This window comes from Schistocerca nitens, chromosome 8 (assembly GCF_023898315.1).
Source record: "Schistocerca nitens isolate TAMUIC-IGC-003100 chromosome 8, iqSchNite1.1, whole genome shotgun sequence".
NCBI classification, from domain to species: Eukaryota; Metazoa; Arthropoda; class Insecta; order Orthoptera; family Acrididae; genus Schistocerca; species Schistocerca nitens.
This window is the reverse complement of record NC_064621.1, coordinates 518,589,249-518,616,416: the sequence shown is the minus strand read 5'-3', so window position 1 is coordinate 518,616,416 and position 27,168 is coordinate 518,589,249. Positions and strand designations below refer to the sequence as shown.

At 40.1% G+C, this 27,168-nt stretch overlaps 1 protein-coding gene across 1 annotated transcript in view; it reads right to left on the bottom strand.

Annotated features, from left to right (window-relative positions):
* The window catches only part of LOC126199272 (uncharacterized), a 252,436-nt gene that overhangs the window by 75,089 nt on the left and 150,179 nt on the right, over positions 1–27,168 (bottom strand). Inside the window, exon 8 of the mRNA XM_049936080.1 lies at positions 22,672–22,958. Within this exon, the coding sequence (XP_049792037.1) occupies positions 22,672–22,958 (287 nt within the window). The remainder of the gene's footprint in view (positions 1–22,671; positions 22,959–27,168) is intronic.

Genomic DNA, 27,168 nt, shown 5'->3' with positions numbered 1-27,168 from the left:
GCCCCCCCCCCCCAAAAAAAAAAAGAATCTCTGCTCACATAGACCAACACCTTCAACCTATTACCTAGAACCTACTCTCCTATGTAAAATATACCAACCATTTCCTCCACCGACTCTCCACAATCCCTGTCTGTTTACCACATGGTGCCCTGCTAATCACTATTGATACCACCTCCCTTTGCATTAACATAGCTAATGTCCATGGACTTACTGCTATTGAACACTGCCTTTCCCAATGCCCTGTGGATTCCAAACCAATAACTTCCTTCCTACTTGCTTTGACTAACTATATCCTCACCCACAATTACTTCTCTTTTGAAGACATTACCTACAAACAAATCCTGGGTACGGCTATGAGCATCTCCATGGCTCCAACCTGTACCAACCTATCCATGGGCCATCTAGAGGAATCGTTCCTAAACACCCAGAATCCTAAACCCCTCACCTGGCTCAGATTCAATGATGACATATTTGCAATCTAGATTGAGGGTGAGGACACCCTATCAACATTCCTCCAGAACCTCAAATACTTCTCCCCCATTTGCTTCATCTGGTCCTACTCAACCCAACAAGCTACCTTCCTACATGTTGACCTCCAACTCAAAGATGGCTACATCAATACCTCCCTCCACATCAAACCTACTAATCACCAGCAATACCCCCACTTCAACAGCTGCCATTCATTCCATAACAAGAAGTCCCTACCATACAGCCTAGTCACCCACGGTTGTTGCATCTACAGTGACAAACAGTCCCTCTCAAAATAAATCGAGGGCCTCACTGAAGCCTTCACAGACTGTAATTATTCTCCCAACCTTGCACAAAAACAAATCTTCTGTGCCTTATCTTTCCAGCCTCCCACCATCTCCCTAAGTCCCACCATCCAGCCACAGATGAGCATTACCCTCATAACTCAGTACCACCAAGGACCGGAGCAACTGAATTACAGTCTCTGCCAGGGTTTCAATTACCTCTCGTCGTGCCCTGACATGAGAAATGTCCTGCCCACTATTCTTCCCACCCCTTCCACAGTGGTATTCTGATGTCCACGAAACCTACACAATATACTTGTCCATCGTTACACAACCCCTGCACCCATCCCCTTACCTCTTGCCTCATACCCCTGTAATACACCAAGGTGCAAGACCTGTCCCATACATCCTCCCACCATCACCTAATTCAGTCCAGTCACAAACATCACCTATCCCATCAAAGGCAGGGCTACCTGTGAAACCAGTCATGTGATATACAAGCTAAGCTGCAACCACTGCACTGCATTGTATGTGGGCATGACAACCAACAAGCTGTCTGACGCATGAATGACCACCAACAAACTGTGGCCAAGAAACAAGTGGACCACCCTGTTGCTGAGCACACTGCCAAACATGGCATCCTTCATTCCAATGACTGCTTGCAGCCTGTGCCATATGGATCCTTCCCACCAACACCAGCTTTTCTGAATTGCACAGGTGGGAACTTTCCCTGCAATACATCTTCTGTTCCCGTAACCCTCCTGGCCTCAACCTTCATTAGTCACTGTCCTCACGCATCCAGCCCCTCCCCTGTTCCCATTCCAGGACTGCACAGCCCTCATTCCACCATTGCACCCAGTCTTTTTACTTCTCTCCTTTTCGGTTCCTCCACTCCCCCATCCTACTCCAAAACTCTCTCCTGTTCTCTGTCTAACCAGCAGCACTTCACTGTCTGCCACCCCTACCCTACTATCCCTCCCCCTCCCCACCCCAACCTCCACCTTACCCCCAGCCAGTTGACACTCCCATCATGCACTGGTGCTGCTACTCGCATTGTCGTTTCAGTTGCCTGAGACTGCAGTCATGTGTGTGAGTTGCATTTGCATGTTTGTGTGTGTGTGTGTGTGTGTGTGTGTGAGAGAGAGAGAGAGAGAGAGAGAGAGAGAGAGAGAGAGAGTGTGTTTGTCTGTCATCTATTTTTGATGAAGGCCTTGCTGGCCAAAAGCTTTATTTGTGACAATCTTTCTGTTGTGCCTATCTGTGAATCAGCTTCTCCACTATATGGTGAATGGCAACTTTTCTTTTTATAATATTGAATACTGAATATGTTATTTGTGTCAAATTACACATAACAAAAATACTGGTGTACCCCTCACTCATGCGTTGGCAGTGGTGTTCAATCATTCATCATGATCCATAGATCCTATCAGGAAGGAGAGCCTGGAATGTGGAATGAGGTGAGGTGTACATGAATAAAAGCAACATTTAATAACTTAACTTCTATACTGTATTACCAATAAATTGCTGGTATCATTAAGCAGCTTAACTCTACACTACTGGACATTAAAATTGCTACACCATGAAGATGATGTGCTACAGATGCGAAATTTAACCAACAGGAAGAAGATGCTGTGATATGCAAATGATTAGCTTTACAGAGGATTCACACAATGTTGGCGCCGGTGGCGACACCTCGACACCTACAACGTGCTGACATGAGGAAAGTTTCCAACTGGTTTCTCATACACAAACAGCAGCTGACCGGTGTTGCCTGATGAAACGTTGTTGTGATGCCTCGTGTAAGGAGGAGAAATGCGTACGATCACGTTTCCGACTTTGATAAAGGTCGGATTGTAGCCTATCATGATTGTGGTTTATCGTATCATGACATTGCTGCTCGCGTTGGTTGAGATCCGATGACTGTTAGCAGAATATGGAATCAGTGGGTTCAAGAGGGTAGTAGGGAACCCAACGGCCTCATATCATTAGCAGTAGAGATGACAGGCATCTTATGCGCATGGCTGTAGCGGGTCATGCAGCCACGTCTCGATCCCTGAGTCAACAGATGGGGACATTTGCAAGACAACAACCATCTGCACGAACAGTTCGATGACGTTTGCAGCAACATGGACTATCAACTCGGAGACCATGACTGCGGCTACCCTTGACGCTGCATCACAGACAGGAGCGCCTACGATCGTGTACTCAATGACGAGCCTGGATGCACGAATGGCAAAATGTCATTTTTTCGGATGAATCCAAGTTTTGTTTACAGCATCATGATGGTAGCATCCGTGTTTGGTGACATCGCGGTGAACGCACATTGAAAGCATGTATTCGTCATCGCCATACTGGCGTATCACCCGGCGTGATGGTATGGGGTGCCATTGGTTACACATCTCGGTGACCTCTTGTTCGCATTGATGGCACTTTGAACAGTGGACATTACATTTCAGATGTGTTACGACCTGTGGGTCTACCCTTCATTCGATCCCTGCGAAACCCTACATTTCAGCAGGATAATGCATGACCGCATGTTGGAGGTCCTGTACAGGTCTTTCTGGATAGAGAAAATGTTTGACTGCTGCCCTGGCCAGCACATTTTTCAGATCTCTCACCAACTGAAAACGTCTGGTCAATGGCGGCCGAGCAACTGGCTCATCACAATATGCCAGTCACTACATTTGATGAACTGTGGTATCGTGTTGAAGCTGCATGGGCAGCTGTACCTGTATACACCATCCAAGCTCTGTTTGACTCAATGCATATCAGACTCAATGCATATCAAGGCCGTTATTATGGCCAGAGGTGGTTGTTCTGGGTACTGATTTCTCAGGATCTGTGCATCCAAATTGCGTGTAAATTTAATTACATGTCAGTTCTAGTATAATATATTTGTCCAATGAATACCCGTTTATCATTTTCATTTCTTCATGGTGTAGCAATTTTAATGGTCAGTAGTGCATTTGTGCCTATGCCAATTAAACATAATCTAGTAAATTAACAGGAAAGCTTTAACTTAGAATACAAACCGCTGCTTCCTCAGTTTTATTAAATAACTGTTGCTTATCAGCTGATGTTAACTTAATATATATGAGAATATGTTGGTATTTTTTGGAGAAAAGAAGTCTGTATTTATCCAGTCTGTAACAAAAGAGGACTGTTTGTAGGAGACTACTTGGGGAGAGTGGGGGGATACAGGCAATGCCGACGTCATTATTTTCTCAGCTGAGTAGTGCTGTAGTTAGTGGGAGACAGTGCAGCACAGCAGCTGATGCAGAATTAGGGTGCAGAGGCAGTGAGTTCTTGTGATTTACTGTCTTATTATGGCACAAAAAATTAATCTGATGTTATTTTTCGTTTATGCTTTTTCAATGGTAATAAGTATAATGCAGATAGATAGTATGTGTCTTAGTGCATCTTTTAGCATAGTGTTGTAACTTTTTGAGCATTAGCAAAGTCATTAAAGTCTGGTCTCTGTCATGATGTCTGAGTTGGATAATATCAACAGACAAATATGGGGCAATAAAAAGAGTGCATCCACATGTTCTAAACTTCAGTAAAACATTGTTTACACGTAAGTAAGGTCTTACATCTAATTTCAGATGAGGAGAACAAGAAAAGGAAAGAGGCCTAAATGGACTGAAGAAACTCTAAAAAAAGTCATTAAGTTTGGTGAAGTCAGGGAGAGCATGGAACAGCATATCAAAGCAGCTGAACATACTAAAAATTAGAATTTCTGGTCTATTAAAATCAAATTCAGGTAAGAGACCTTAGTTGAGAAAAACATCTCTTTTCACTCCTTTACAGGAACAAGAATTAGTCAACCATGTGACTACATTGGCACAATTATTCTACGGCATATTCTTGGTTGAGTTGTGGTGGACTGTCTATGTCCTTGTCAAAAAAGTAGATTGTAAGCACAATTTTGATAAAATTACCAAAATGGCTGAAGAAGACTGAATTTATGGTTTTAAAATGAGAAATGCTAAAACAAGTTTAAGAAAACTATCAGCAACAAGCATCAACAGAGTTCTAGGTTTCAATAAAGCTGAAGTTAATTTATTTTTTACAACTAGAATAACATTTAAACTAAACATGTTGGATATGTATTTTGATGCACGTAAAGATACCAAAATTTGTCAAATTACCCTGTGGGGCAACACAGGTTGCAGGCTTCAGAAAATGTCTATATAGCTCTAAAGGTGTTCAAGATTTTTTGATTCTTCTGGTGCAGCTATATGTCTAACAGTCGTGGGTCACACAGGGTGGCATGAATTTTTCTATACAAGTGACAAATTCCAAAATAAAAAGAAAAATCTCCTCCACAAGTTGTCATGCATCATTATAATGAACATTTCTATTTGCTGTATAACTGACAGGAATTTTCATACCTAGAAAGTACATAGGCATATAATTTGTGGAAGAGAGCCTAATGAAGTATGTTTTTAATTTTCTTTTGAATTGGTTAGGATTTTCAGTTCCTAGCTTCATGTTGGGTGCGAGCTTCTTGAATACATTTACAGCACTGTACAGTGTAGTATATAACTCCACTCTGAACTCCTAGACAATGAGGCAAAGTCTGTATGGATCTTTTTTATCTTGTATTGTGATTAAGCTAATCATAGTTCAGCTGAAACTGATCTTTATTATCAACAACAAAACCCATTTGAGAGGAAATGTTGTGGGAAGTAAATGTTTGAACTTGAAAATAGTTAAAGACATGTGGGCATCTTTCTTACACAGTATTCTTCCTGTTCACTGCTGCTGGATAAATACTTTATTTACTTTATGTGCACTGCTCTAGAAGATAACTACATAAGATGACAAGGGGTGAAAATGGGAAGTCTAAGCCAGTGGTCTTGTGTTTAGGCCAACATGCTTCTAAGAGAAATATATGCTGATTTGAGCTTTTTGATTAGTTTGTCTATGTGTTGATTCCATTGTAATACATTTTCCAGTCGCACTCTAAGAATGTTGCACTCAGTGCTTCATTTAGCACTCAACTCTTTTTGGCTTCTTTGAAATTGCATAGTATAAGTCTTTGAAAGACTGAAATTTCAAATTTTTGTAGCAAAACAGTTGTAGGCCTGTTAGGCTATCATGTGAACTTTGAGAAAGAAATTTCTGAGAATGTACATCTAAAACACAGCATTATGTGGAAATGATTCATAGTCTGTGGGTAAAATGAGAAAGTAGATAGTTGAAGTATTTGAAATGTGTTACAGAATGATACTGAAAAATAAAAAACCTAATAAGATAAAAAATATACGAAAGGATTATTTTAATAACTCTTACTAGAAGAAGGGTAACAATTATGGGACATGTGTTAACCTCAGGGAATAATTTCCATGATACTTAAGGAATCTTTAGAGGACAAAAACTATAAGGGAGGACAGAGATTGTAATATATCCAACAAATGATTGAGGACTTGGGTACAAGAGCTACTCTGAGATGGAGATGGTAGTACAGGAAAGGAAGTCTTGATGGGCCACGCCAAACAAGCCAGTAGATCCAAAACAGTATTAAGGTCACAGTTTCTGACAGTGCATCTCATAGATACATGCTAATATTAGCAGTTTTTGATAATTCATATTGTTATTGTTGTGGTCTTCAGTCCTGAGACTGGTTTGATGCAGCTCTCCATGCTCCTCCATCCTGTGCAAGCTTCTTCATCTCCCAGTACCTACTGCAACCTACATCCTTCTGAATCTACTTAGTGTATTGATCTCTTGGCCTCCCTCTACGATTTCTACCCTCCACGCTGCCCTCCAATGCTAAATTTGTGATCCCTTGATGCCTCAAAACATGTCCTACCAACCGATCCCTTCTTCTAGTCAACTTGTGCCACAAACTTCTCTTCTCCCCAATCCTATTCAATACCTCCTCATTAGTTACGTGATCTGCCCACCTTATCTTCAGCATTCTTCTGTAGCACCACATTTCGAAAGCTTCTATTCTCTTCTTGTCCAAACTGGTTATCGTCCATGTTTCACTTCCATACATGGCTACACTCCATACAAATACTTTCAGAAACGAATTCCTGACACTTAAATCTATACTAGATGTTAACAAATTTCTCTTCTTCAGAAACGATTTCCTTACCATTGCCAGTCTACATTTTATATCCTCTCTACTTCGACCATCATCAGTTATTTTACTCCCTAAATAGCAAAACTCCTTTACTACTTTAAGTGTCTCATTTCCTAATCTAATCCCCTCAGCATCACCCGATTTAATTTGACTACATTCCATTATCCTCGTTTTGCTTTTGTTGATGTTCATCTTATATCCTCCTTTCAATACACTGTCCATTCTGTTCAACTGCTCTTCCAAGTCCTTTGCTGTCTCTGACAGAATTACAATGTCATCAGCGAACCTCAAAGTTTTTACTTCTTCTCCATGAATGTTAATACCTACTCTAAATTTTTCTTTTGTTTCCTTTACTGCTTGCTCAATATACAGATTGAATAACATCGGGGAGAGGCTACAACCCTGTCTCACTCCTTTCCCAACCACTGCTTCCCTTTCATGCCCCTCGACACTTATAACTGCCATCTGGTTTCTGTACAAATTGTAAATAGCCTTTCACTCCTTGTATTTTACCCCTGCCACCTTCAGAATTTGAAAGAGAGTATTCCAGTTAACGTTGTCAAAAGCTTTCTCTAAGTCTACAAATGCTAGAAACGTAGATTTGCCTTTTCTTAATCTTTCTTCTAAGATAAGTCGTAAGGTTAGTATTGCCTCACGTGTTCCAATATTTCTACGGAATCTAAACTGATCTTCCCCGAGGTCGGCTTCTTCTAGTTTTTCCATTCATCTGTAAAGAATTTGCGTTAGTATTTTGCAGCTGTGGCTTATTAAACTGATTGTTCGGTAATTTTCACATCTGTCAACACCTGCTTTCTTTGGGATTGGAATTATTATATTCTTCTTGAAGTCTGTGGGTATTTCGCCTGTCTCATACAGCTTGCTCACCAGATGGTAGAGTTTTGTCATGACTGGCTCTCCCAAGGCCATCAGTAGTTCTAATGGAATGTTGTCTACTCCCGGTGCCTTGTTTTGACTCAGGTCTTTCAGTGCTCTGTCAAACTCTTCACGCAGTATCGTATCTCCCATTTCATCTTCATCTACATCCTCTTCCACTTCCATAATATTGTCCTCAAGTACATCGCCCTTGTATAAACCCTCTATATACTCCTTCCACCTTTCTGCTTTCCCTTCTTTGCTTAGAACTGGGTTGCCATCTGAGCTCTTGATATTCATACAAGTGGTTCTCTTCTCTCCAAAGGTCTCTTTAATTTTCCTGTAGGCAGTATCTATCTTACCCCTAGTGAGACAAGCCTCTACATCCTTACATCTCTCCTCTAGCCATCCCTGCTTAGCCATTTTGCACTTCCTGTCGATCTCATTTTTGAGACGTTTGTATTCCTTTTTGCCTGCTTCATTTACTGCATTTTTAAATTTTCTCCTTTCATCAATTAAATTCAAAATTTCTTCTGTTACCCAAGGATTTCTATTAGCCCTCGTCTTTTTACCTACTTGGTCTTCTGCTGCCTTCACTACTTCATCCCTCAGAGCTACCCATTCTTCTTCTACTGTATTTCTTTCCCCCATTCCTGTCAATTGTTCCCTTATGCTCTCCCTGAAACTCTCTACAACCTCTGGTTCTTTCAGTTTATCCAGGTCCCATCTCCTTAAATTCCCACCTTTTTGCAGTTTCTTCAGTTTCAATCTGCAGTTCATAACCAATAGATTGTGGTCAGAATCCACATCTGCCCCTGGAAATGTCTTACAATTTAAAACCTGGTTCCTAAATCTCTGTCTTACCATTATATAATCTATCTGATACCTTTTAGTATATCCAGGATTCTTCCAGGTATACAACCTTCTTTTATGATTCTTGAACCAAGTGTTAGCTATGATTAAGTTATGCTCTGTGCAAAATTCTACCAGGCGGCTTCCTCTTTCATTTCTTCCCCCCAATCCATATTCACCTACTATGTTTCCTTCTCCCCCTTTTCCTACTGATGAATTCCAGTCACCCATGACTATTAAATTTTTGTCTCCCTTCGCTACCTGAATAATTTCTTTTATCTCGTCATACATTTCATCAATTTCTTCATCATCTGCAGAGCTAGTTGGCATACAAACTTGTACTACTGTAGTAGGCATGGGCTTTGTGTCTATCTTGGCCACAATAATGCGTTCACTATGCTGTTTGTAGTAGCTAACCCGCACTCCTATTTTTTTATTCATTATTAAACCTACTCCTGCATTACCCCTGTTTGATTTTGTATTTATAACCCTGTAATCACCTGACCAAAAGTCTTGTTCCTCCTGCCACCGATTTCACTAATTCCCACTATATCTAACTTTAACCTATCCATTTCCCTTTTTAAATTTTCTAACCTACCTGCCCAATTAAGGGATCTGACATTCCACGCTCCGATCCGTAGAATGCCAGTTTTCTTTCTCTTGATAGCGACGTCCTCTTGAGTAGTCCCCGCCTGGAGATCGAATGGGGGACTATTTTACCTCTGGAATATTTTACCCAAGAGGACGCCATCATCATTTAATCATACAGTAAAGCTGCATGTCCTCAGGAAAAATTACGGCTGTAGTTTCCCCTTGCTTTCAGCCGTTCGCAGTACCAGCACAGCAAGGCCGTTTTGGTTAATGTTACAAGGCCAGATCAGTCAATCATCCAGACTATTGCCCCTGCAACTACTGAAAAGGCTGCTGCCCCTCTTCAGGAACCACATGTTTGTCTGGCCTCTCAACAGATACCCCTCCATTGTGGTTGCACCTACGGTACGGCCATCTGTATCGCTGAGGCACGCAAGCCTCCCCACCAACGGCAAGGTCCATGGTTCATGGGGGTAGTGATAATTCATACTAACATAAATTAACAAATATCACTGATTTCATATCCCTGAAGATTTTCTCTGTATCAGTATTTACAGAGCATTAGCTGTGTATGTATGCACTCATTTATTGCCTTGTTTCTGACTGCTCTTACTCTCACTGACTCAGTATAAGAACTATCTTTGTGTTCTCTAGTCCTCATTAAAAGTGGGTGCCTCACAATCTGGAGTCCAAGCAACCTGCCCTTTCTTTTAACCTTCCACAACCTATCCCCTCTCTGCTTCCTGAGGAAGGAGCTGTTAGTTTTGAAAGATACAGAGTGTATCAGCAGTCAAGTCCTGCATGACCAAGTAAGCAAGAAAAAAAAAAGTGAGATACACCAAGTACAGCCTAACTGGATAGGCTGCCAACATCAGTTACTGTGGCTGAGTGTAGAAGTCATGACCAAATCCTAGGCAGTGTTTGACTCCAAAGACACTAAACATACCATTATGCATGCACAAGTACATCTAGCATAGGTTTTTCATTCACAGTGTGTTTGCCTGCAATGATGCGCCATGAGAAAACCAGTCCAGTAAGTAGTAAGATTAAAATGCAAGTGTCTAAAAAGTGAAATACGGAATAAATTTCTGTTGGTTGTAGATGAAAACAAAAAGTCTACCGAGTACATATCATGCATGAAATCCTATACATTATTCTGTTTCCAGTTGGGAATGAATCATTTAGGGAAACACAGTTGTAAGAAATTCCACACACATACAGCTTCTTCAGGAATACAGGCAGTAACAAAAATAGTATAGCAGCAAAGTTTATGTTGTTTTGGTAAAAGTTTCAAAGAATTAATAGAGCTAGGTGCACATTATGGAGAAATCACCATTTCAGACATCCTGCAACATCACTCTACATTAAACAGACATGTCAAATTGCAGGCTGATGCAATTGCCCAGCATAATGCCTTATGCTTCCCTGTTGTATAAATACAGCACTTAGCCACACTTTCAGTGAATATAACTTCTTGTTATATCACACCCTGAACATCACAGCAACAATAAATAGTGCAAAATACATTGTACGGTACATGAAGAAAAGACACTGCTGCTCGCCTTTTAAAAAAGAGGTAAGTACACCCTGGAACAGCTTGTTCACTGTGCTAGAGTCATCACACACTGAGTATAATAAAGCTGCTGCTTTACTGTCAGAAAAGAATTACACTTAACAGATTGCAGGGATACGATAATGAAGTTGTAGGAAGTGTTGTGGATTTCCTAATACCATTTAAAGAGGCCACAGACGAAACAGAAGGCAAAAAAGAGCATACAATCCACTTGGATGTTTGGTTTCACAAAGGATCTACCAGAGCTGGTTTCATTTGCAAGATATATCTTATGTGTCCTAGCAACAAGCACACCTGGTGAATGATGATTTAGTAAAGCTGGAAAATTATTAACAAATCGCCACAGTCAGTTAAATCAAGAATGCATGAGTGGTCTACCACTGATCAACAGTAACTATAAATTTTCTTCTTTTGCATACAAATGAAAAAGTGAAGAGTTACAGCTGTGAGGCTATTCATGTGTCCAGAGTCTGGACAGCAGACATGGAGAGAGTATGTGAACAAGTCAAATCATGTGTGGCCAGTCACTAGTGGCTTGGTCCTTCCTTCAGCAAATGAGTCCTAATGATCAGACACAGAACACTGCAACACTCTAATCAGTGGTACTAAACATTTTGCTACCTGAAGATAAGTACTGCCCAGAAATTTGTCTCATAATTTATTAGAACTAACATGTCTGAAAGTAAGAGGTTCAATACTGTTTAACCTCCATTGGGTCCTGTTAATTCTAAGTGACTTGTTCTTGTACCAATAGCTGGTAAAGAAAGAGTTTTCTCAGTGTCATATAAATTACACTTTCATTTATTTTTATTTTTCTGCAAGACTTTCCCCTCACAGCCTGGCCTGTGTGTACATTTGACATATATATTACACACATCTTTTCCTTCCTGCCTCTCCATGCAGGAGATGTGGAGTCTTTAGTTGTTCTAATTTGTAACTGTTAATGGTTTGTGCATGTTGTCACTTATGCCTGGCAGTACAGTGATGTGTACAATAAGAATAACTGCATGTAATTAATGACATTTTTATCGGTACAGGAATATTATGTTGGAACAAATAAGCAAAAGTTATCATTTTATCATCATCTTAGATGGAATCCCAATATTGCTCTCTCATTTGTGTGCCTCATAAGAAGGGACTGGAAAAATCCACATTTTGCCTGCAAAATAGATGCAAATTCTGCCTCAAAATGCAAAAAATGAAATTACTTAATGGAAACCTTTTCATAGCAAATTGTATCGAATTGAATATTTCATCAAAAATAGTTTGAAATAGCTTTATTTTCTGCATATAAATATCAAAAATCTAACCAGTTTACAGTTATTGTTATTGTACATTATCAGATGAAGCTAATTTGGAAAGATAATGTGCAACAGAACCAGGTTTCAAAATAAAATGTGAACAAATGCAATGACATATAATTGCGCTCAATCCTCTGGTGCCATTACAATAGTGGGTGGTTGAATTGTCTATTTAAGATATAGACCGAGTAATGCAACATGTACGAGGGCTATTCGGAAAGTAAGGAACAATAGGTTATGAAATGGAAAGCACAGTGAAAATACACTACTGGCCATTAAAATTGCTACACCACAAAGATGACATGCTACAGATGCAAAATTTAACCGACAGGAAGAAGATGCTGTGATATGCAAATGATTAGCTTTTCAGAGGCGACACCTACAACGTGCTGACATGAGGAAAGTTTCCAACCGATTTCTCATACGCAAACAGCAGCTGACCGGCATTGCCTGGTGAAATATTGTTGTGTTGCCTCATGTAAGGAGGAGAAATGTGTACCATCACGTTTCCGACTTTGATAAAGGTCAGATTGTAGCCTATCACGATTGTGGTTTATCGTATCGCGATATTGCTGCTCGCGCTGGTCGAGATCTAATGACTGTTAGCAGCATATGGAATCAGTGGGTTCAAAAGGGTAATACGGAATGCCATGCTGGATCCCAATGGCCTCATATCACTAGCAGTTGAGATGACAGGCATCTTATCTGCATGGCTGTAACGGATTGTGCAGCCACGTCTCGATCCCTGAGTCAACAGATGGGTACATTTGCAAGACAACAACCATCTGCACGAACAGTTCGACGACATTTGAAGCAGCATGGACTATCAGCTCGGAGACCATGGCTGTGGTTACCCTTGATGCTGCATCACAGACAGGAGCGCCTGTGATGGTGTACTCAACGACGAACCTGGGTGCACAAACGGCAAAACGTCATTTTTTCGGATGAATCCTGATTCTGTTTACAGCATCATGATGGTCGCATCCGTGTTTGGTGACATCACGTTGAACACACATTGGAAGCGTGTATTTGTCATCGCCATACTGGCGTGTCACCCAGCATGATGATATGGGGTGCCATTGGTTACACGTCTTGGTCACCTCTTGTTTGCATTGACGTCACTTTGAACAGTGGACGTTACATTTCAGATGTGTTACGGCCCGTGGCTCTACCCTTCATTCTATCCCTGCAAAACCCTACATTTCAGCAGGATAATGCACGACCACATGTTGCAGGTCCTGTATGGGCCTATCTGGATACAGAATATGTTCGACTGCTGCCCGGGCCACGCACATTCTCCAGATCTCTCACCAGTTGAAAACGTCTGGTCAATGGTGGCTGGGCAACTGGCTCGTCACAATATGCCAGTCACTACTCTTGACGAACTGTGGTATTGTGTTGAAGCTACATGGGCAACTGTACCTATACACACCATCCAAGCTCTATTTGACTCAGTGCCCAGGTGTATCAAGGCCGTTATTACGGCCAGAGGTGGTTGTTCTGAGTACTGATTTCTCAGGATCTATGCACCCAAATTGCGTGAAAATGTAATCACATGTCGGTTCTAGTATAATATATTTGTCCAATGAATACCCGTTTGTTGTTGTTGTTGTGGTCTTCAGTCCTGAGACTGGTTTGATGCAGCTCTCCATGATACTCTATCCTGTGCAAGCTTCTTCTTCTCTGAGTAACTACTGCAACCTACATCCTTCTGAATCTGCTTAGTATATTCATCTCTTGGTCTCCCTCTATGATTTTTCCCCTCCACGCTGCCCTCCAATACTAAATTTGTGATCCCTTGATGCCTCAGAACATGTCCTACCAACCAATCCCTTCTTCTTGTCAAGTTGTGCCACAAACGTCTCTTCTCCCCAATTCTATTCAATACCTCCTCATTAGTTATGTGATCTACCCATCTATTCTTCAGCATTCTTCTGTAGCACCATATTTCAAAAGCTTTTATTCTCTTCTGGTCCAAACTATTTATCGTCCATGTTTCACTTCCATACATGGCTACACTCCATACAAATACTTTCAGAAACGACTTCCTGACACTTAAATCTGTACTCGATTTTAACAAATTTCTCTTCTTCAGAAACGATTTCCTTGCCATTGCCAATCTACATTTTATATCCTCTCTACTTCGACCATCTTCAATTATTTTGCTCCCCAAATAGCAAAACTCCTTTACTACTTCAAGTGTCTCATTCCCTAATCTAATTCCCTCAGCATCACCCAAGTTAACTTGACTACATTCCATTATCCTTATTTTGCTTTTGTTGATGTTCATCTTCTATCCTCCTTTCAAGACACTGTCCATTCCATTCAGCTGCTCTTCCAAGTCCTTTGCTGTCTCTGACAGAATTACAATGTCATCGGCGAACCTCAAAGTTTTTATTTCTTCTCCATGGATTTTAATACCTACTCCGAATTTTGCTTTTGTTTCCTTTACTGCTTGCTCAATTTACAGATTGAATAACATCGGGGAGAGGCTACAACCCTGTCTCACTCCCTTCCCAACCACTACTTCCCTTTCGTGACCCTCAACTCTTATAACTGCCATCTGGTTCCTGTAGAAATTGTAAATACCCTTTTGCTACCTGTATTTTACCCCTGCCACCTTCAGAATTTGAAAGAGAGTATTCCAGTCAACATTGTCAAAAGCTTTCTCTAAGTCTACAAATGCAAGAAATGTAGTTTTGCCTTTCCTTAATCTTTCTTCTAAGACAAGTCGTAGGGTCAGTATTGCCTCATGTGTTCCAACATTTCTACGGAATCCAAACTTATCTTCCCCGAGGTCAGTTTCTACTAGTTTTTCCATTCGTCTGTAAAGAATTCACATTAGTATTTTGCAGCTGTGACTTATTAAACTGATAGTTCAGTAATTTTCACATCTGTCAACACCTGCTTTCTTTTGGATTGGAATTATTATATTCTTCTTGAAGTCTGAGGGAATTTCGCCTGTCTCATACATCTTGCTCACCAGATGGTAGAGTTTTGTCAGGACTGGCTCTCTCAAGGCTATCAGTAGTTCTAATGGAATGTTGTCTACTCCCGGGGCCTTGTTTCGACTCAGGTCTTTCAGTGCTCTGTCAAACTCTTCACGCAGTATCTTATCTCCCATTTCATCTTCATCTACATCCTCTTCCATTTCCATAATATTGTCCTCAAGAACATCGCCCCCGTATAGACCCTCTGTATACTCCTTCCACCTTTCTGCTTTCCCTTCTTTGCTTAGAACTGGGTTTCCATCTGAGCTCTTGATATTCATGCAAGTGGTTCTCTTTTCTCCAAAGGTCTCTTTAATTTTCCTGTAAGCAGTATCTATCTTACCCCTCATGAGATAAGCCTCTACATTCTTACATTTGTCCTCTATCCATCCCTGCTTGGCCATTTTGCACTTTCTGTCGATCTCATTTTTGAGGCATTTGTATTCCTTTTTGCCTGCTTCACTTGCTGCATTTTTGTATTTTCTCCTTTCATCAATTATATTCAGTTTCTCTTCTGTTACCCAAGGATTTCTACTAGCCCTCGTCTTTTTACCTACTTGATCCTCTGCTGCCTTCACTATTTCATTCCTCAAAGCTACCCATTCTTCTTCTACGGTATTTCTTTCCCCCATTCCTGTCAATTGTTCCCTTATGCTCCCACTGAAACTCTGTACAACCTCTGGTTGTATACATGGAAGAATCCTGGATATACTAGAAGGTATCAGATAGATTATAAAATGGTAATACAGAGATTTGGGAACCAGGTTTTAAATTGTAAGACATTTCCAGGGGCAGATGTGGACTCTGACCACAATCTATTGGTTATGAACTGTAGATTATAACTGAAGAAACTGCAAAAAGTTGGGAATTTAAGGAGATGGGACCTGGATAGACTGACTAAACCAGAGGTTGTACAGAGAATACCTGTTTATCATCTGCGTTTCTTCTTGGTGTAGCAATTTTAATGGCCAGTAGTGTAAAACTGTTTTATTTGCAATGGTTAGCTACACCTTCCAGCTACTTCTCTACACAGTCAGTGCTCAGTCTTAGACATCTGTCATAGCATTGTACCAACCTTTCAATTTCCTCATTATAGAAGACAGCCGCCAGTGCTTTTCGACATTTTTCTACTCTGGACTGCAGCTCGTTGTCTGTGTTAAAATATTGTCTTCATAGCCAATATTTCACTTGAGCAGAGATAAACCTCAGAGGTAGTCAATTATGGGCTGTACTGTGGGTGATGAAACACCTCCCATTGAAAACGCTGCAGGAGCATCTTCATTGCCCCTGCACAGTGTGGCCGAGAATTGCATGATAGTTATGTTAAGAGGATTGCATAGCTTCAGGGGAAATCTTTCGCCAGGCACTCATACTTGGCAAGAGACACTAATTTCTATCCATCTTTATGTTCTCACTGTGAGCTGAGAACTGAAAAGAGCGATATGATGTGATCGACAGGTGTACTAGATACAGTGCCCAACGCATCTGTGCAAAGCTTCATCAGATTTTCACTGTATTTTCCATTTTGCGACTGACTGTTCCTTACTTTCCAAATAACCCTCGTATATAACAAAGAAACAAATACATTTGTTTGATAGATAAAGTTTAAAAGTTGGTATAATGCAGACACTTCTAACATGACAAATTTGGTATTGGATGTTTTGCACTGTGGTTGCATCAAATCTGATAGAGGGCGGTCCTGAACTATGTCTTTAAGCAACCCCTAGACAGGCAATAATATTGTATAATCATATTGTGTAATTTTACTGTTGTTCTCCTAGACTGTACAAGAAAACTGCACAATTATGAGGTACAATATTATGGAGTCAGTGCGGTCATAGATTTGTAGAGCTCTATGTACTGTAATAAAATTGCTCTCTCTCCTCATTTTGGGGTCATTTTTAATTTCCCATGCTCAATGATGATGACAATGTCAAGCTGTGAATACAGATGGTCCCAGAGCCTGTTGCTTGGAAGACAATATTGCCAACAGATGGCACAATATTTCCATGCAGCGGAAAGTATTTCAAAAGTTTCTGATGTTCTCAACATTATTGTGCAACTTCTCAGTCTCACCTCTACACATTCAGTATTATTGCACTTCAAGAAAAAATTTTCATTATTATTGAACGTCTAGGGTGCACTTTTAACAATTCTCTGCTGACCCAACAAGCAATTATGCGGTAGCCATTCCTGAAGGCTTTGTGTTGTGCATTGCTCATTGTTTTCTCTTCTCATTTTGAAATGAGTGAAATGACTAATCCTGATCCATCACAGATTTTGATTATGACCCTTACAACACCAGAAGAGATTGGTAATTCCTCTGACAATGTCAGTTCTACATACTTAGAACACAGATGTAGGCTGCTGCCCTGCGAGATGGGGGCAGGGCTTGTTTCTCCACTCTGATCCTCCCACCACTAGTGGTCAAAATTATAGTTTATATATGCTCATGACCATCTGCCACTACACGTTAGTGCCCACACTCTGTACTATAGTAAAATCTATCATGTTTTTTGACTGTCCCAAAATTCTTCCCTTGACATTAAAATAGTTACTTTGGTTCTGTTGCTATGCAAAGTGGCTTGCCAGTTCTATCTGTAAAGTTGTCAAACAGAAGCATAGTTTTTACACCTATGAATGCCCACAAAAGATCAAAATTAATATTCTGCTGATTTTGTAATCATGGAATTGGGTGGGAAAAGACAAATAGTATCTAGAAACATCTCGAGTAGGAGACACATTCAGTTCACCAGCAGGAAAATGCTACTGCTTTTCAAGACAACAATCGTTTTTTGAAAGCATAATAACAGAAGAAAGGAAAGGGAGGGCAGTTTGGAAGAAAAGGGTGTTGAAGTTTTTGCAAAACCAAACATTCCAGTCTAAAAGTTCCCAATCAGGACTTTTTTTAACAGATAATTTATTTGTCTCCACCCATGCAGCATGACAACCTTTTAAATTGGACCATCTGATCATTAACAAACAAAAAATAAATGTGAATTTTGACAAAAATAGATGTGGTTTTTGAAAAAAAAATTGATGCAAATTTTGTAAAAATAGATATACAATTTCAGGTCCCTACATGACATCAGATGAGGTGAATTTGTGAACACCTCTGCTTTGCTGGTACTTGACTGATGGATACCATTATGATTTTGTAGCCAATAGCGCTTCCCATCTGAAAGCTATCTAAGGCCTTGTCTACTGTGAGGGCTTCCCTTATGCCGTTTTGAATATTGGGTGTATTGTTACCATGTTCCATGTATCTTTGGTCCATATAATATGTATACCACATGTCTGTCTATCCTCCCCCTTTCTTTGTCCATTTCCCCCTTCACCATTTCTCTGTCTGTGCCTTCCTTCCCATCTTTCTGTGTCCACATCCCCTACCTCTGTCCATCTCTTCTTCCCCCTCTCTATGGCGATCTCATCCTCACCCTTCTCTGTCCATTTTCTCTTTCTACCATCTCTCTATCCATCTTTTCCTACCACCTCACTATCTGTCCATCATCTCCTCCTCCTCATCCTCCTCCTTCCTGTCTGTCTATTTCCCCCTCCCCTTCATTCTGTCCAACTCCTCTCCTTCCCCTCTCTCTGTCCAACCCCTCCTCCCCCTCCCTCTCCGACCATTTCCTTCACACCTTCTCTCTAATTATCCCCTCCTCATCTTCTTTCTCTTTCCATCTCCTATTATGCATTTAGTCTACCAATCTCCACCTCCCTAGTCTCTAAGTCCAACTCCCCTACCCCCTCTCCCCTTCAATTTCCTCCTCTACGCTATATCTGCCAAATTCCTCCTCCCTTCTCTCTGCCCATCTCCTCCTACCCACCACATCTGTCTACCTTCTCCTCCTCTTACTCTCTGGCCATCTCCTCCTGCCCTCTCAGACCATCTCCTGTTGCCCCCTCCACGTCTGTCCGCTTCCTCCTCCTTCCTCTATCTGGCCATCACTTCCTCCTATCTCTATCTGTTGTGACGGTACGTCACATAAATGGACATTTGGAGAAAGGGAAAGGAAGTTTTTGTTATGTGACGTGTGAGTTATAAATTATTTCAAGACTGTACCTGTGCGCGATGTATATCAAATAGTAAAGAATGTAAGTTATTATTATCAAAACACAAATATCGATGTAATTAACAAAACACAGTTTTTTTGGTATAATCTCTGTGTAACATAGGCCATGAAGATCAGAGCCAATGCTTTGATTGAACTAGCTCTCCTGTTTTGTTTCGTCTATCGGTAGGCCACCATTGTAGTGCTGTCTGATAATTAATGTAAGTTTTATCTGTATTTTGAAAGATAAAATAGAAATTGTCATTAGAAAGTGTGTATTATTGACTTAGTTGTCACCTCTCATGACTGCAACCATTAATTATAACTAACAAAATTTTTACAGAACTTTGTAGTGCCGGGAGTTCATCTCCCCTAGCAGGATTTAGTCGGCCATTATGCTGACTGTATTATTTAATTAAAATATCATGTCATAATATTAAATGTAAATGTGAGAGACTTCTTAATTTTGATCTTTCATTAATTTCAAAGTTAAAAAGAGTCAAAATAGATTTGGTTTATTAATATTTAGAATACTGAGTGAGTTCAGTATGTATCATTTTGGCCGCCTAATGGCAGACAAGATTCTCTCCAGTTTTGAAAAATCATTACATTCCGCAATATCTCAGTTAATCTTTGTGTAATTTGGTACATAAATAACCAGTAGCTGCTGAGACCCATATTAATAATTACAGTTTGTGTAAGAATACGAATATTTTCTTTTCTAAATAGCAGTGCTCATGCAAACTATTTATTAGATGGTGATGAGTCATGCGCTGTGTTTAAAATATATTATATCGTGTGTACTTCGGGGCAGCCGATATCCGTACGAGTGTTATCACGGTATAAGTTAATTAAAAGTCTCATGCTAGCCCACAATATTTAAAGCCACCCCAACCAAAATCATAAAATACATAATTATAAAAATAAAAAATATACACTTATACCGTGATACTGTCCATCGTTTACTCACCACTCTCCCTGTCTCTTTATCTTCTCCTCCCCCTCTCTCTACGTCCATCACCTCTTCCACCTTTCTCCTTGTCCATCTCCTCCTCCCCCCTCTCTTTCCATCTCCTCCTCCCCCTTCTCTTTTCAGTGCCTTCTTCCCCATCTCTCTGTTCATCTCTTCTGCTCCCTATCTCTTTCTATCTTCTCCTCCAATCTCTCTATGTATCTCATCCGCTTCCCCATGTCTGTACATCTACTTCTCGCTCTTTCTCCGTCCATATCCTCATCTCCTCTCTCAGTTTCTATGTCGTCCTGCCCTGCTGAAAATCCATATCCTCCTCCCCTCTTCCTTTTCCACCTGCCCACTGTCCCTCCCCACTTTCCATGAGCCTCCTGCACCTCATCCTCCTCTCCCTCTCTCTGCACATCTCCTCCTCCTCTTCCTTCTTCTATATATCGCATCCTCCCTGTCTCTCTGCCCATATCCTCCTCCCCCATCCCTCTGTACACCATCTCTTCCCCCCGTCTGTGTCAGTCCCCCTCCTCTTGTCTCTGTGCATCTCCTCCTCCCCTCCCTCTGTCTGTCCATCTCCTTCTTCTCCCCCTTTCTCTGTCCATATCCTCCTCCACCTCTCATTATCCATCTCCTCATCCTGCTTTCTGCATCCATATTCTTCCCCCCCCCCCCCCCCCCCTCTCTGTCTTCTCCACTTCCCCCTCTCTGATAATCTGACCATCTCCTCTTCCCTCTCTCTCTCTCTCTCTCTCTGTACATCTTCTCATCCCCCTCTCTCTGTACATCTTCCCTCCCCCTTTCTTGGTCCTCTCCCTCTCACTATCCATCTCCTTCTTGTGCCTCTCTCTGCCACGCCCATACACATGCGCACATCCTGCAATTCATGCCAATATTGCCTGCACAAGACACTTGCAGCATAGATGCCATGGGTTGAAAAACTCTTTTCACACATACTTCTGCTCCTATGGGAGGTAGAAGGTTCTGCCCCCTCCCCCCCCCCCCCCCAATCCGGTCTGGCTTCCAGAGAGAAAGTAGTATTTGTATTCCTCGAGTGGGTTAGGAGGAGATGCTGGACATACATACACAGACACATATTCATACATCCATTTTGATACATACACTAGTTTTTGGTCACTACTAATTTTGGCTTTCAGTATCATGTGCAAAGAGCATCTTCAGAGAACTTATTAATAAATTTAAGCAATTTCAAATTTAATTACACATAATATTTCTATAAAATTTAACTCTGTGTGTTAGTCTGCACTAAATACATCGTCATCTGGTAGACAAAGTTGACTAAATTATCAATTTTATTTCCATTTCAGCAATTTTTGTTCTTTGTTTCCTTTCCCTGTCTTTCAGGTTCCAAGTGTTCTTCATTCTTAGTGGCTCTGAGGGAACCCTCTGCTTGCCTCTGCATAGTAACACCACTGATTTTGGTGAATTTCTTTTGAGTGTTGCTCTGTGTTAAACATTTATGCAGATCGGAAAGTGGCCACTGGAGTGTAAATAAATGTAGCCCTCTCTCCACTACAATCAACCTGCCTGTGGAGGCATAAAAGTGGCAGATGGTTTAAAATGTGTTTCCTGTAGACATGAACACGATGACATACTTTACACTAGGAGGTTGAGTTCCTCTAAGTGTAGTCTCAAACCATTTACACTGATGTAGAATGAGGTCCATTTTGCTGGTAAAGTATTTTTGAGTCTATCTCTTTCTTTTTCTTTGCAGTGATAATACTACTACAGTATGTTTGTTGGAGGAGCTTGATGGTTCCTTTGAGCAGACTGCAGTATCCATTTCGTTGTTACTTGTATGGTTTTTTTTTTTTTTTTTTTTTTTTACTGAATTTCCATATAAGAAGATAGAAGTATTGTCCTTTAAGGGCTTTGGTTGTTAATGGCACATTTTTCATTCTGAGGAGATGGCAGTGATTTGGTAGTTGTGCTACCATTGTAACTGTTCTTTGTTGTCCAGAGAAGTGACCATGTAGCGTCTAATGTATGTTTATCTATGGCATTAGTAACATGCTAGAAGACAACTGATTTTGTCATAGATCCACCGCTTCAAGTGCCTTCACAAGTTGCTAGGGTCTACATTACAAAATATATTTTTGGAAATGTTGTTTTGGTCACTGTGGCAATGATTTCTGTAGTGCACAAGTACTTTTTGGCTTCCAAGCAAGATATTTGGCATGTGTTCTCAATCTCTTGTATTTCTTTGAGTCACAATATAGATATGGATTTTTATTTCAAGTTAAAAACATGCTTGTAAAAGTATCAGAGTGCCCAACTGAGGAAGGTCTTCATTCCTCTACATCAGTAGTAAGGTAGTGTAACAGAATTAACATACAAAGACAGTAACTGCTTCTTCAGCTCAGAGTGCATTTGATGAGTATCATAGTTATGGCATTACAGAAGTGCTCTTATTATGAGAAAAAATTAGAGATGAACAGGGAAGCATCCAGTATCCACTTTGGTCACTATAAATAGTGGCTGAAAAGCATTAGTACAAACATGTTCCTGCAAACAGCAGGTTCAAAATAACAATGAGCACATTGTTGTTTCAGCACTTGGTCATGGAGTATATTGAATTTAAGCATTAAAAATAGGAACTCAAACACACCTGAACCATTGCCTGGCCTCCTCCATTGTCCAGTCTGGATATACAACTTCTTCTCCCATGTACAGTCCACTATAAATCTGTGAGCCATTCTCTGAATGAACCAGACCAGTTTCTGGAACACTACAGTTCATACATGCTGCAGATGGAATTGACACCACCACTTTTCTGCCTGTTAGCAAACTTGAGTTCAGAAAGGGGGCAATGTCCTGTAAAGGCTGTGCAGTTTCATTGCCCAAAGATAGGCCCAAAATTGAATCCCAGAGACATGTTGAGTCCCAAGGAAAATCCTGTAACAACAATGGCAAATTTCTATTGAATGGACACTGGCATTTTTGTTGATGATAAATAACTACTCAAGACAAGAAGGCTCTCTGAAGAAGATTAGAATAACCCGTACATCTATAAAAAGAAATATTTATTCAGAAAGGTAATCAATCCACAAAGAGACAGATGGTTGTCCAGTGGGCACAACTCCTCACACAGCTAACAGACACATACAAAAATGATTAAATATTGCCATGCACTGTAAGTCACCTGTCATGGACAGTGGTTAGATATCGTTAGCTTTGTAATTCCCTGAAAGTAATTAGACTTAATTTATGAAACTAGCTGGAACATTCCATGTATATGTAAATGAGGCACTCTTATTGGAGCAAGCAGTTCAGCATTGTGTGTACATCGTGTGTGCTCAACAAACATACTCTCAGTCTGGAGTGTTGATTCTTGTTGTTGACCCTGTTCTTGTAAATACTAAATGTGAACATGTGAGGCAGATAAATGGGAAGATTTGAGGACTGGCTGAATGTTGTGGTGAATTGGGTCATGGGTGGAGGGTTTGATCATGGGTGTATAGACAAATGGAAGTCTTAGTAGTTATTGAGCATTTGTCAGGTGTGCAATGTGCATTTATTGTAAAGATGTGTTACAAGAACTTGGATAGTTTTGTTGGAACTCATTGTGCTTTCTGTTAAGAGTTTACCTCCACTGACTCCCATACCACATTCCAGTACTATCAACCTTTGGAAGAGAAACTTTGAAGTCACTGGTAACACTAAAAAAAGAAGAGGCAATAGCATAAAAATAAGCTGAACCCCAGAGAATATTGATTATTGTGTACAGTTTTATGAAGAAGTCTGCGAAAACCAGCTAAGTGGCATAGCACAGAACTTGGTCTCAGCAGGCAATCAGTGGGAATGATTCTAATGAATGATTTTGTAATGGGACACCCTCCTCTAACATTACCTTTTTTTTATAGAAATAACTGATACCATTTATACTATTGATTCTTGTATAGGTGAACATTATCTCAGTTGTTTAACTGAATGAGCTTCATATGATTTTGTATAAGATGTATTATATTTAAGACTAAAATGTATAAAAAGAAATTAATATAAATTACTCTGTATGTTCAGTTAAAATTATTTTTCTTTTAAAAATATCTGAAATTATGAAATTTTTTGGTATACTTGAAATTCATATTATTAATTGCACAATCTAATACTAATTATTAAATTTATTTCTGGATTCATTTACAAAATAATGATATATTTTAGTGAAGATCCTTCTTTTGTTAAGGAAGTTTGTAAACTTTTTTGCTTTTTAAACTCTTTGGAATATTGTGAATACCTTAGAATGTTAGTAGTAGTGGTATGTCTCTAATGGAAACACACGTATTTTGCTAATCTTGTCAACAACAATGTAATTGAAGGTTTTATGAAAGTGGAGCTTGTGAAATTACTGTGATATATAAGAATGGGATAAAATAAAAGAAATAGATAGGCAAATCTTCATCAGTTATTCAGTCATCAGGAACCCACGATATCAAAAATAAAAATTTCAGCTGCAAGAATGAACCCCTAGATACAAGAATTAGAACCAACAACAACAAGAAGAGAAAATGAATATAAGTAAAAAGTGCTTCTTTTGTATATCTTATTACTTTTGAAGTTTTCAAAACTTTTACAGTCAGAGAATTTTTATAGTGATGTGTGAGAGGGTAAGATTACAGTCTCCGCTAGCATCAATATATGATGTAGGTTGTGAAAATCCTTCAACTTCAAGATTACGATAACTGCTTATGATTTTGCCAAGCAGTGTTTCATGTTTCCAGAGAAAATTAAGTGAGAGTTCACAGGTTTTAGATAAGTGATAAAGCCCAATTTCACCTTAATGGTTTTGTCAACAAGGTGAACTTTCAAAAATGGTCTAATGAAAACCCACATTGTCTCCCTTAAACTCCTTTCCATTTAGACAAAGTAACAATTTGATGCACATTATCATCTTGGCAATAATCGGATCTTATTTTTTGAAGATAGACACAGTAACAGTAAACTCTGAAGGTTATGCTAAAATGAAGATAACAATTTCTCTACCAGTATTCAATCCCTATGATCCAGATGAAGAAACATTTGTCCAGCAGGATGCTGCAACAAGCCATACTTCTGCAGTGTAAGTGGATCTGCTTAGACTAAACAATGGATGAAACATTGGACAATTGAACAGTGGAAAAACTTTGTGTGGATTGACGAATCACGGTACACAATGTGGCAGTCTGATGGCAGGGTGTGGGTATGACGAATGCCTGGTGAACGTCATCTGCCAGCATGTGTAGTGCCAACAGTAAAATTCAGAGGCAGTAGTGTTATGGTGTGTGGTTGTGTTTTTTATGGAGAGGGCTTGCACCCCTTGTTGTTTTTCATGGCACTATCACAGCACAGGTCTCCATTGATGTTTTAAGCAACTTCTTGCTTCGCACTTTTGAAGAGCAATTCGGGGATGGCAATTGCTTCTTTCAACATGATCGAGCACCTGTTCATAATGCACGGCCTGTGGCGGAGTGGTTACATGACATTAACATCCCTGTAATGGACTGGCCTGAACAGAGTCCTGACCTGAATCCTAGAGAGCACCTTTGGGATCTTTTGGAATGCCACTCATGCCAGGCAACACCGACTGACATCGATATCTCTCCTCAGTGCAGCACTCCATGAAGAATGGGCTGCCATTCCCCAAAAACCCTTCCAGCACCTGATTGAATGTATGCCTGCAAGAGCGGAAGCTGTCATCAAGGCTAAGGGGGGGGGGGGGGGGGGGGGGGGGGGGGCAACACCATGTTAAATTCCAGAATTACCGATGGAGGGTGCCAGAACTTGTAAGTTATTTACAGCCAGATGTCTGGATACTTTTGATCACATAGTGTATCATGCACTTTTTTCAAAAAAAATGTTTCCACAACAGAGGACTTCTTCAGTTGCTGCCAGCACATCAAGGCAATGCCTTGGAAAAGAGTGTGCTGAAATCCATTTTAGAGACTTATGAACATCACTTTGATAGAAGTCTTGAAACACCATCAGAGACCTGTATCACACATAGTCGGACAAGAGATACAAGGGTTTATGATATCTGCTAATGTCAAACCGCAATAGCTAGAAGTACACAGTCCATCCCACAGGAAAGGTAACTGATTTTACATTCACATAACTGCTAATGTCATCTGTGAAACAGTTTGTGAATTAACTAGCATGGTATTTTGACAACTATCTGTTTTAAATTTTAACAGTATGTTTTGAACTTCGATCATGAAGGGAGCAACATACAAACGTTAAGTTTTATTTTCAACACATCTGAAATTATGCAAACTGCTTATGGTAGTGAATCGGTGGGTCATTAAATGGTTTTAAGTTGTGTGCAAGGTTTGTTGATAGCAGAGAAAGCTTTAAAGATAATCGGCATTCAGGAGTATCATAAACAGTTTGAGTCGAAGAAAATGTTGGCCAAAATTCTTCAAAATGATTGTTGTGCATCTACCGGCTCACTTGAAGAGCTCACTAGAATTGCTAAAGCAACTGTGCATCACGTTCTAACTGAACATTTTGGCAATTAGAACACCTGTCGTCACTTTGAGGCCTTGTCACTCACTGACAATCAAAGATATTGCAGGATGGAAGACTGCAGAGACATGAAAAGATCGGCCACTAGGGAACAGGCTCCATGTCTTGCATCATAACAGACCATCCTGGGTTGTCATAATTTTGTAGAAAGCAAGCCAAGAGAATTTGTTATAACATGAAGTCATTCAGCAGCAGTGTAATTATCAGTCCTGAGAGTATTCAAAGAGAGATCTGCAAACAATCAGATAACAGAGCACAGCATTGGCAACATAATCTGCACTGTGTTACTGTACATTTTTTTGATAGTTTTCCTTAGTTCTTATTTTCTGAAGCTCATGTTCAATGTAGGAGTAATAATCGTCAAGTTAGCACAATGGTCTGTATTATGTAAGTCAATGTGTGTTCTGTAATCCATGTTGCCAAATTGTTTTCAGTGTATGCATATCAGTGCTTCTCAGGATAAATGACTCTCTTCACTTTGATATAATTTGGATTTGTTTGATTTACGAGGGCAGTTCAATAAGTAATGCAACACATTTTTTTTCTCGGCCAATTTTGGTTGAAAAAACCGGAAATTTCTTGTGGAATATTTTCAAACATTCCCACT